The sequence below is a fragment of the Parasteatoda tepidariorum genome, chromosome 5 (genome assembly GCF_982258835.1).
Source record: "Parasteatoda tepidariorum strain Cologne lab strain chromosome 5, Ptep-v5.0, whole genome shotgun sequence".
Taxonomy (NCBI): Eukaryota; Metazoa; Arthropoda; class Arachnida; order Araneae; family Theridiidae; genus Parasteatoda; species Parasteatoda tepidariorum.
The window spans coordinates 99,524,416-99,537,382 of record NC_141759.1 but is presented as its reverse complement, the minus strand read 5'-3'; the positions used below and the strand labels follow the sequence as shown (position 1 = coordinate 99,537,382).

General features: G+C 33.9%; 1 protein-coding gene across 1 annotated transcript; it reads left to right on the top strand.

Moving 5' to 3' along the window:
- The first annotated feature begins 3,492 nt into the window (after window positions 1-3,492).
- On the top strand, window positions 3,493-8,712 carry LOC139425095 (uncharacterized). Its single transcript, XM_087162927.1, has 2 exons — window positions 3,493-4,169; window positions 4,752-8,712. The coding sequence occupies exons 1-2, from the start codon at window positions 3,493-3,495 to the stop codon at window positions 8,710-8,712; spliced, it is 4,638 nt and encodes a 1,545-aa protein (XP_087019053.1).
- The last annotated feature ends 4,255 nt before the right edge of the window (window positions 8,713-12,967 follow it).

Below are 12,967 nucleotides of genomic sequence, written 5' to 3'. Positions count from 1 at the left end.
TCACCGGCGAATGTCAGCAATCGCCTTGGTGAATGTCCGAAATATTTGTTACTTCCGATTTGATATTAATTTATTCGTTGATATTATTATATTTATTCGATATTTTAATATCTGCTTTGGATAGATTAGGAGAAACATCTGTATTCGGAGTACTGAGAGCCGGATTATACCTTTCGTGGGCCCTAGGCATGGCCGTTTTTGGGCCCACTCCTCCCCTCTTTTCAAAATATTTGCTAAAATTTTCTTGCATATTTTTTTTTAACATTTTTATTAATATGGATTTTAATTTACAAATTTGTTTATCGAACTTTATCTGCAATACCGACATACTACCGATATTGCAGTTGATATCGATAATACCATTATGATTAGTTCGATCGATAACAATGTTAAAGATAAACTTGTGAATACTTTTCCTAACGTTCACATTGCATTAAGTATATATTTGTCGATTCTTGGATCAAATGCAGAAGGAGAAAGATCTTTCTCCAGATTAAAATTGATAAAAAAATTTTTTCTTTTCAACAATGATCGTTTGGCATCGCTCGCACTTATGTCTATTGAATACGACATTTTGCGTAGTTTTGGAATTCGACAGCTAATACAAGATTTCGTTGAATCCAAAAATCGCGAAAAAGTAATATATTAGATCATAAGATTCTGCAAAATAATTTATTACCGAAAAATATTATATTTTTGTATGTATCTTCATAATTTTGTGCAAAATACACTTGTTTTTAAATCTAAATTATTTTTGTCAACAAATTTTTTTCTCCCAAGTTTTTCGTAGGCCCCTGAATTTCGTAGGCACGTGCCTAGTGTGCCTATAGGTTAATCCGGCCCTGGGAGTACTGGTTAAATGCATATCGGGCAGTGGCACTGAACCTTAAAAAAAACATTGATGTAGGGCATACCGGGCAGTGGCACTTAACTAGACCTAGCATATATTTAGAACATTTAGCAAAGTGACTCTGTGATTGTCAACATTCACCGGTGGAAGTCAGCAACCACCAATTTCAGTCATTCACGGTAGTAAATATATGCAGTCAAACCCCGTTACAGAGAACTTTAATAAACCGAAATTTCGGTTCACTATAACCGGAAGTTCACTATATCCGTACTGCAAACAATTTTAACTCATTTTTCCGAACTGCTCCCTTTTATTACACATTATTTAAATAAATGACCCATAAAAAGAAATACAAAAATGATTAGACAATATGTAGTAACAAAAGATGTGTTAACTTTTATTTTTTATGGCTTTTCCGTCTTGCATACAAAAAATTTAGAGATGACCCTTTATTTAGAGATGGGAAACTGAGATAGAAGAAGCAAACAAGAGAAAATGCTTGTGACTAAATTCCACTCGATAGATGGTTTGAAAAATCGGTATATATATATTTTATGTAGAAATTTCAAAATTGCCAAAAAATGAAGAAAAAAAATCAGACGAAGATAGAAAAAAAAGTTCATAATAACCGATTTCCTCTTCTGTTTTGGCTCACTATGTCCACAAAAAAATAACATTATACGAGGGTTGTAAATTAAATAGTGGCAATTTAACCTTGATACTCACAGAAGGGTGGGCATGCGCAAATAGGATATGTGAGCAGTGAGATGGAGCTGTTGTCGATATGTAGAGTGCAAAAAACAGTCGATTAGCTTAGAAGGGTAGTTGTTGTGTGGCGTTAAAGTGAGGAGTTTCGTTTCCATCGCTCTAAAGCATGTTTTCAAAAGGCTTAATGACAAAAAAAGACAAGATGCTTGAACCCATCGTGCTACTGTCCTATACGGTAAAGCATTTGGGCCACAGACTTCCACTAATCCTCGATAGCATTCTGTTGCATTTTTGCCACGGGCAACCTCGATTTTAAGTCACGACCGCTGATCACCTTTTGAAAACATGCTTTAGAGCGATGGAAACGAAACTCCTCACTTTAACGCCACACAACAACTACCCTTTTAAGCTAATCGACTGTTTTTCGCACTCTACATATCGACAACAGCTCCATCTCACTGCTCACATATCCTATTTGCGCATGCCCACCCTTCTGTGAGTTTCAAGGTTAAGTTGCCACTATTTAATTTACAACCCTCGTATGTTCATAGCAAGGCACGGGAGCGTACATTTCGTTCACTATATCTGGGAGTTCATAACAAACCATGTTAACTATATAGCGGGGTTTGACTGTATATATAAATATATACACAGATCAAAAATCACCGAAATCACGCATCACTGGCTGCATTCAGTAAGCGGGTGGGTGACCACTTTGATCAGCCTGTGTAGGGACCGAGGATGCGCGGTATCGTTCCTCACTAAACTGTTAATCGTAAAGTGCTCGACTTCCCTCGAAGGTCGTCGAGCTACCGAAACAGAGGAGCCATCCCCATCGGTAGAGGATCAAAATTGTGATGGCATATCTTCGGGTCATCCTCAGGAATGTTTCCCAGACCGTCGACAATAGCCCATTGTGCAGCTCTAGTACGACGTAAATGAAGTACCTACCTATCTCAAGAAATTCAGAGTTGACGAAAGACTAAGAGCTTAACTCAAATTTACAGTTAATTAATTGATTGTGCTACAATCTACAACTATGCATATTCGTGCTTGTAAAATATGTGGAATCGAAAATCTGGTTATCGGCCGCTGAGCAGCACCATGGGGTACAGGGATCTGAAGAAAATATTCCTTTCTCTACAGATCTATGTCTGAATTGAGAAAGTGGCCTCAAGAATGAGATCCCCTCTGTAAAAGATCAAAAGTGCGATAGTCTGTCTTCGGATCATCTCTTGGGATGTTTCCTAAATCATTGCCAGTAGTTCATTGTTAGACGTAAATAAAGTACATATGCATCTACAAATGTGATCCCACTGTGACATGGTTTCCAGTAGATCACCGAAATCAAGTATCGCTGGCTGCAGTCAATGAGCGGATGGGTGACCACTTTGATCAGCCGAGAGGAGAGGAGAGAGAGGGTGCGCGTTATCGGTTCTCGTTAAACTGTTCTACCGAAAAGTACCCGACTTCGCACGCAAGTCATCGGGGTACAAAATCTGGGGAGCCATCCCTTCTGTGGAGGATCAATATTGTGATAGCATGTCTTCGGATCATTCGTCGGTGTATCCGCACGGATTTGTAGCGCCACCTAGTATAACTTGTAACACAGGGAGAAAAAGAGTGTGTGTGGAAGGAGAGCTGTAACGAGCTACAAAAAAACTCTCTTCCAAATAATAATAAATAAATATTGTGAATTTACAGTCCGCTTTCTTTTTGTTTATTGAGCGAGTTCTTATTTACCTGAGCGTCGACATAAGTGGTCCGCTCACCAGGAGAAAAAATCAGCAAAATTAAAACAATTAACGAAAAGAGTTTCGTTTTGAGTTCTAAGAGATAACCATTGTGGACAGTGTTACGAGAAAACTGTGGATTCGTGCCTTCCCATTCAAAGTAGGATTGTTTTGATTTTTTATAAAATACTTTAATTTACAATGTTTAAGAATTGTAAAAAAGATGATTTAAGGCTTATTGCCAGTGAACTAGATCTTGAGATTAGTGATGATATGACTGTGGTAAACTTAATTGATATAATTAAAAGTTGTGAAAAATATAAAACTGACTCTGAAACTGTTAGTGATCTAGTAAGTTTAATAGTAGAAGAGCGCAAGTCTGAAGAATCAAAACAATTAAAGTTAGAGAATATAAAGCTCGAGAGAGCAAAAACTGAACTAGAAATTGCACGCATTCGTGCTGAGCCAAAGGAGCTCGAGAGAACAAAAACTGAATTAGAAATTGCACGCATTCGTTCTGAGCCAAAAGAGAATAATATAGAGCTAATTGAATCTAATAATTCCCTAGATTCTTTGATTAAGAGCATTAGAACATTGACCATTAAAGTGCCGAGTAAACCCGAAAATTGGGGATTCTTCTTTACATCGTTAGAACGAGCATTTATAGTTAAGTGTGTGCCAGATAAATATAAATCAGAGATTCTTCTTAATCTGCTTGGAGAAAGATCGTCTAATATTATCACATATATAAGTGATGATGATCTTAATAATTATGAAAAAGTGAAAGAAATAGTACTTAGAGAATTTCAGCCAACGGCTCAATCTTGTCTGGACAATTTCAAAACAACCACGCGTCAGTTAAACGAAACGCACGTCCAGTTTGCGTCACGTTTAACAACTAGTTGGGAGTACTATTTAAAATTAAGAAATGTCACAGATTTCAAAACATTAAATCAGCTAATAATTTCTGATAAACTCTTCCAAACATTGGACAGGGAAACCGCTACTTATATAAGTGTAAAACAATCGGACACCTGGTTTGAACCAATTAAACTAGGAAAGGAAATAGATTTATTTATGACATCTCGCGGAAAATCTTTAACTAAGAGCTCTTATAATAAAAGTCATAATGAAAGAAATACTTCTAAAACCTTTTTGTCTGATGTTAAGAGTTCAAAGTGCATTTTATGTGATGAAAATCACCCCCTTTATATGTGTTCTACTTATAAGAAATTATCTGTGTATGAGAAACTGCAAATTGTTAAAGATAATGAATTGTGTTTTAATTGTCTTGGTAAACATAAAGTGATGTCTTGCAAATCAAAATATTCTTGTGCTAAATGTGGTAAAAGGCATCATATTTCATTACATTTTAATCGAGAACATAATTATTCCGCGAAATCAAAAATAAGAGAGGAGAACATTATGAATTCAGAATCGAATAAAAAACAAATTGATAGAGGAAATCCCCCCCTCTCTCCACTTGCTTCTGAATTTACACCAGCAGCATGCGAAGAGCAAAACACAGGCGCCAATATCTTTTCGGCCACGAGTAGTTATGTCTGGAATAAAAACAAAACAGTTCTTTTGAGTACTGCAATTTGTTATTTATGTGATTCTTTTGGAAATGAAAGTGAAGTTCGTGTTTTATTAGATTCGGGATCTATGTCTAATTTCATAAGTAAAGAATGTGCAGATCGCCTACAATTGAGAAAGAATAAAATAAACATAGTAGTGTCTGGGTTGAATGATTCAGCTATTTCTGTTAGGTCTCAAGTTTGTGCTACTTTAATAAATAAAGCCCGAACTTTTAACGCAGATCTGAATTTATTAGTTGTTCCTAGAATTACGGATCTCACACCCTCAAAGAAAGTAAACAAGTGTATGGAAGGGTTGGAAAACATTAACTTAGCTGATGAGTATTTTCACATTCCGCAGAGAGTTGATTTATTAATTGGTGCGGAATCCTTTTTTGAGCTAATAAAACCTGGGCAAATTTACCCTCCTAACTCGAATTTAATCTTACAAAATTCTGTGTTTGGTTATTTAGTTAGTGGAAGCATATCAAATATGGAGGATAATAAAATCCATTGTGGGTTAGTTAAAGAAACTCTTGATTTAGAACAAACTGTTAGAAGTTTTTGGGAGATAGAAAATATCGAAACTGAAATAATAGAGAGTAAAGAAAAAATTATTTGTGAAGAACATTTTAAAAACAACTGTGCTAGAAATTCTGAGGGACGGTACATAGTAAAGATGCCTTTAAAAGAGGATCCTAAAAATTTGGGAAAATCTAAAGAGTTTGCGTTGAAAAAATTGAATCTGATGTGGAAACGTTTAATTAAGGAGCCAAATTATTTATCTTTATATAAAGATTTCCTTCGTGAATATTTAGAGATGGGACACATGTCAGAAATTTCGGATGATGTGGAGGAAGAAGCCACTTACTACATTCCCCATTTAGGAGTTTACCGCCCTGATAGGCAATCAACTGTCCTAAGAGTTGTTTTTAATGCGAGTTATCCTACCTCAACTGGTAATTCCTTAAATTCTTTGCAATTAAATGGAGGCATAGTTCAGAGTGATTTATTTTCCATCATTTCAAGGTTCCGTAAATATGTCTATGCGTTCACAGCAGACATAAAGAAAATGTACCGAATGATCTTAATTCACCAAAGTCAAAGAAAATTGCAGCGTATTCTTTGGAAAGAAAAAGAGGAAGGACCTGTCAAAACCTACGAGTTGAATACCGTCACTTACGGTACGGTGTGTGCACCATTTCTAGCAACGCGTACATTAAAGCAAATAGCTATTGATGAAGGAGAAAATTATCCTCTTGCTGCTCCAGTCATTGAAAATGATTTTTATATAGATGATGTGTTGACCGGCTCTGATAATTTAGCAACTGCAAAGGAACTTAAAAATCAATTAATTGGTATTTTAGGAAATGCTGGCATGCAACTCCACAAATGGCATAGCAACTGCGCAGCGTTAGTTTCTGATGGTGAAGAAATATATAATTTTACTAACTGTGATGGAACTCAAGTGCTAGGAGTTTCCTGGAGTCCGATGAAAGATAGTCTTTATTTTAAAGTTACCTGTAGTGCATCACAAAGAAAAGACTCGAAAGTCACGAAGCGCTGTGTCTTATCCACAATTGCACGCCTTTTCGACCCCCTTGGATTGCTTGGACCAGTAGTGTCAAAAGCAAAGATATTTTTGCAACAGCTATGGTCTTTAAAACTGGACTGGCATGAAGAACTACCTGAGAAACAAATCCAAGAGTGGAAGAAGTTTGTCGAAGCTTTAAAGAGTGTTAACAACATGGAATTTGATAGATGTATACTTACAGAGGGAGCTGACATGATTGAAATTCATGGATTCGCCGACGCGTCAGAGGTTGCTTACGGTGCTGTTGTTTACTGTAAGTGTGTTAAAAATGGTCAAGCAGCGACTATCAAATTGATTGCTAGCAAAAGTCGTGTATCACCTTTGAAAAGAGTAACCATCCCAAGACTAGAGCTTTGTGCCTCACTGCTTCTAGCCAAATTAGTGAAAAAAGTCATAAAAGCTCTTGATTTGCCTATATCCAACATCTACTTATGGAGTGATAGCATGATTGTGCTTTCTTGGATACGTAAGGAGTCATTTCTACTTAAGACTTTCGTTGCCAATCGTGTATCCCAGATTCAAGACTTAACTAACATTGACAGTTGGAGATATGTACCATCAACTGAGAACCCAGCAGACATTATTTCCAGAGGTCTCGATCCTGATAAACTTTCACAATGTAGATTGTGGTTTGAAGGACCAAATTTCTTGTGTAACAGTGAATATCCAAATAGAGACATTCCATCCAGAGTTATTGAAGATGAATTTTCTAATGAATTTAAACCATCTAGTGACTTTAATTGTTTTATTAGTGATAATAGTAATTTTCTTGATAATTTTCTGGAAATTAGTAATAACTATAGTAAACTCATTCGTGTATTAAGTTTTGTATATAGGTTCATCGATAATTGTCGGAGCACTTATGACACATCAACTGGGTCTTTGTCTCCAGATGAACTTAAAAGAGCTGAACTGAAATTGGTAAGTTTAGTGCAGAAACGAGAGTTCAGCAAGGAAATTAGAGATCTAGAACTTACAGGTGAAGTTTCAAAGCAGAGTAAGGTAAGAAGTTTATGTCCTTTCATTGATGAAGAAGGTCGCTTAAGAGTAGGTAGACGTTTGTCCAATAGTAATTTGTGCTTTGATAAAAAATTCCCATTATTGTTACCAGAAAAACATAAATTAACAAAGTTGATAATTATTAGTAATCATATTAAGAATTTACATGTTGGACCTCAAACATTATTGTTTATTATAAGACAAAGATTTTGGCCAATCAATGGCAGATCTATTTGTAGAAAAGTAGTTCGTGAGTGTTTGTCGTGCTTTAAAGCTAAACCAATAACTTGTGATCAACTTATGGGTGATCTACCCAAAAGTCGTGTGAGTCAAAACTTTCCATTTGCCATTTCAGGTGTGGACTTTTGCGGTCCATTTGCAATTAAATACAAGAACCAACGGAAAGGTACTTTTCAAAAAATTTATGTCGCGATTTTTGTATGTTTCGTCACAAAAGCGATTCAATTGGAGCTTGTGACAGAGTTGAGCTCTCAAGCATTTATAGCTACATTAAAGAGATTTTTTTCGCGTAGAGGAAAAAGCAGTATTCTGTACTCAGATAATGCGACTAATTTCGTTGGGAGTAATAATGAGTTACAGCGATTATTTAGCTTAGTTAAAAATCCTGATAAGAGTTTATGTAATTATATGAGTCATGAAAATATCAAATGGAAATTTTTGCCACCTAGGAGTCCGAATTTTGGAGGGCTCTGGGAAGCTGGAGTGAGATCCTTCAAATATCATCTGAAAAGAGTAGTGGGTGATAAGAAATTAACTTATGAAGATTTTTTGACTGTAACTACTCAAATTGAGTCAGTTTTAAACTCAAGACCGCTTACCCCGTTATCTTCAGATGCCAATGATTTGAGCGTTCTCACTCCAGGCCATTTCCTGATCGGAAGACCGTTCACATCAATTGTTGAACCAGATGTAACCAATGTATCTGATAATAGGTTGAGTTTATGGCACAAAACCACTAAATTCGTGCAATTAATATGGAAAAAGTGGCACAAAGACTATTTGTCAACTTTGCAACAAAGGTCGAAGTGGTACATTGAGAAACAAAACATTAAAACTGGAGATATGGTTTTAATAAAGGAAGATAATTTAGCTATATGTAAATTTCCAATTGGTAGAATTGTGGAGGTCTTTCCGGGAAAGGATGGCAGAGTTCGTGTTTGTAGTATTAAAACAAACAAAGGGATCTTTAAAAGGCCCATTTCCAAGATTTGTTTATTGCCAATTGAATGAATATTTTTTAAAAACTTTATATTACTTTTCATAATCATGTAAAGTGTGAAATTTATCGTGTAATAGCAATTGTTTAGTATAGTAATATTTGTGTAATAGTAGTAATATTGTTAATAGTTGTATTAATATTGTTGATTGTTAAAACAATGCAACGCCCGGCGGTATGTATCCGCACGGATTTGTAGCGCCACCTAGTATAACTTGTAACACAGAGAGAGAAAGAGTGTGTGTGGAAGGAGAGCTGTAACGAGCTACAAAAAAGCTCTCTTCCAAATAATAATAAATAAATATTGTGAATTTACAGTCCGCTTATTTTCTGTTTATTGAGCGAGTTCATATTTACCTGAGCGTCGACAGTCGGGATGTTTAAACGATGTTTAACAGTCAATAAGTCATTGGGCAGCTCAAGTGCAATGTAAATATAGTACTACTTCTACTACCTCCTACAAATATGCTGATCTACTTAAGTGTGTTGTGATCATATATGGCAGTACTTTTACTTTCGTTACTTGTACCGCCGGAACAAGTAAAAAGTACGTACTTTTACTTGTACTTCGTTACTTTTTAAATTTAGTACTTTTACTTGTACTTTCGTTACTTTTTTAGGGAAAAAGTACAAGTATTTGTAACGGAAATGTCGAATAAAATCGTTACTTTTTCTAAAACTCGGTAAGCTTTCTAAAAAAAAAATTTTATTAAAAAAAAATGCTTATGTTTCTTTAATTTATAAAATTAATGTGCAATATATATGCATTCACAGCTAACTTCGTGTTTAAATACCTTGACCTTTTAAAATTGTAATTCCTGAAAGGGAAAAGATGGAGCTTTTGATCTTTTTTTGACTGCAACTATCATTGTGAATGTGGTGTTCTCCAGAATTGTGTGTCCAGAATATTCATCTTCTGAAAATTGCCTGTAATAAAGGATGACATGAATAGCAAAAGTTTTGAATACCAGTGGTTATCGTCTCAATTGGAATGAACAAATGCCCATATGAATACTGCAGGGACTAATATAGGGAATAACTAATATAAGGAATTTATATCTATGGAATACTGTTATCACCGCATGTGGTGGAATGCTTTTTTTCCTCTTAAAAAATAGTTTTGTCTAAATAACAAATGAACTGTATCTTTGATGTCTTATTGACACAAAGATGATTTTTTTTGGTTTTTGCTACTCCTCCAAAAAGTAACCATAAAGAAGAAAAGAAAAAAAACTTTCTCCTTTTATTCGCGGAAACCTATACTAATGTGCAGTTTCTCTTTTCGAGTTTAATTAATTCCAATGGGTTACGAAATACACCGAAGATTTATCTAAACTATTAGTGAAATTATCATTTTTCTCGTTTTCTTGAGAAACAGGAAAACTACTCAATAACCACAAAGGTGTAAGTAACAACAAAAATATATTATAACATGTGATATACAGGACAAAAGGCTACATTCAAAAGGCGTAGATATCTCTCTTTTTAACAATATCTTTTTACAGTTGCTGTTACAATTTAATTTACAATAAACGCTGCCATCTATCGGTGGTTCAACAAGTATTTCTACACATAGATTGAGAATCCTTATTTATGAAACTTTGCTTTAAGAAGGCTCAGTAGCCCCCATCCCCCCAAGCTCTTGGGCGCATTCTTGGGTAAATTCTAAATCCCCCCCCCCCAAACTATTCGTTTTACTTAGTGTAAAAATTCCCCCCAAGATTTAAGTGGCGCATCGTGCGCCCACCTTCCCCCCTGATGGGGGACCCTGAGAAGACTTCATCTTTTTTGAAAAAAGTAAGTAATATTTTAATATCTAATTATTCTCTATTTATAAAATAACATTTAATATTAATTTGAATCATTTTTCATTCCTTTAAATATGCTAATTAAAAATTTTGTTAACATTGTGTGCGCATTGGATGCTTTTTTAAATAATTTAAATAACTAATTTGATATTACTATTGCAAAAAATTTTGCACAAGTTTTACATTTTTTAACGTTAATGTAATTAATTATAAAAACAATGCTTTATTTAATGGAAATGTAGTATGCATTAAAAAAAATCTAAAATATTATAATTTTTTTTATTTTGCAACAAAATATTTTTTTTGGAATTATATTAAACGTAAGATATATACTATTACGTAAACGTATTAGTTATTCATATCATAAAATTTTAAAATCAAACTTTTGTTCATAATTTTTTATTATGAGTGGATTTAGTCTTGCACATCGTTATTACAAATCCGAAAATTGTTTGTAGTTTATTGGATTTATAGGGGTTTCCTGTATATGAATGTATTTTTTTAAAATTTATTTTCTAACATAAGTTATAATGTTTATCAAATTTGTCGAACAAGGTAATTTATTTATAAAATAAAGTTTCGAAAATAAAAACAAAATGTTAAAAAAAAAAATTCTATAGTTCTAAAATTAACATAAATCTAAGCTCCTTGTTGATGCCAGAAGCACCATCTATGAAATTTTAGTGTGTGTTATGAATCCGAAGAGCTCGGATGGGTGAAATGAATTATGTGAATAAAGTATTGTGACTAATAATTACAGTCCATTTTCTGAGTTTTGAGAACTTTTATTTTATCGAGAATTTATGTAAACTGAGCTATCGTCAGAGCCATTGTTGGTCCTGTCTATCAGAGCTATCAGTAGTGAAATTAGTGGATAATATACCTAATAAAAGGTACGTGATTCATTATTTAGTTATTGAAGTTCAATATGTTTAAAAGTGCTAAAAAAGAGGACTATGTTCGGCTTGCTGTCGAGCTTAATGTAGACATTTCTAATATGAAAACTATTGTTGATCTAATTACAGCACTTCAGAGTTGTGATACGTATAAAAATAACATTGAGTTAGTTGAAGAGTTAGCAAATAACATAATCGAAGGAAGAAAAAGTGATGAAATCCGATTAATTGAAAAATTAAAAGCTGAAAGAGTGAAATCGGAACTTGAGCTCGCTAAATTGCGAATCGAATCTAAAAGTGAACTACCTGTTGATAGTGTGAAAAACGAAAGTGTAGAATCTTTAGACTCTCTCATTAAAAGTGTGAGGACTTTAACTCATAAAATCCCTAATAGACCAGAAGGACGGGGATATTTCTTTTCGTCATTAGAAAGAGCTTTTATTTCAAAAAATGTCCCTGAGAAATTTAAGGCTGAAATTCTTCTAAATCTGTTAGAGGAAAAAGCCACAATTATAATTACATACATTAAAGATGACGAATTAGGAGATTATTCTAAAGTTAAAACTATAGTTTTGAGAGAATTCGAGCCATCCCCCCCCAAAAAAAAATCTGTTTAGAGAATTTTAGGAAAGCGTAAAAAATGACGAGTGAAACGTACGTGCAATTCGCGTCTAGATTAATAACGAGTTGGGAATATTATTTAAAGTTAAAAAATGTAACTGACTTCGAAACTTTAAAGCAATTAATAGTATCTGATAAAATTAATCAAACACTTGATAGAGAGGTTATGTGCTTTATAAATTTAAGAAGCAAGTTCTTGGTTTAAACCTGTAGAATTAGCTAGGGAGATTTATTTATTTTATACTTCTAGGGGAAAACCCGTAGTTGATAATGCTAGAATGAGTTATAAAAATAACTTCGAAACTATGTCAAAAGCGTTTCTAACGGATGTAAAAAATACTAAATGTATTTTATGTGATGAAATTCATCCTTTGTATAAATGTACTATTTATAAAAATATGTTCGTAAGTGATAGAGTTGCGTTCGTTAAATCAAAATATTTATGCTTTAACTGTTTAAATAATCATAACGTAAGTGAGTGTAGAAACAAAATCTTCTGTAGTTAGTATTTGCAGAAAAAGGCATCATATTTCTCTTCACTTTCCGCGAGAGCAAAAAATAAATAGTTTGGAATCAAATGAATAATGAAAATAGGAACATTCAATCGTCCTTGAATTCTTCGGCACCAATTTTCCAAATGCCTGTGTATTACGAGACGCTTGTATGTGAGGGTGGGGAAAATATATTTTCTTCTACTACAATGGGAAAAGAATTAACAATCTTACTCAGCACTTTTATTTGTTTAATTAAAGATGAATCAAATAAGTGTTTTGAAGTTCGAGGATTATTAGACGTGGGAGCGAATTCTAATTTTATGAATAAAAAGGTTAGCAGATTCTCTTAATTTAAATAGGTCAAGTTCAAATATAACTGTATCGGGAATAAATAATATGTTTCTGAGCATAAAATCGAAAGTTAATGCTACTATTTTAAATAGAGATAAG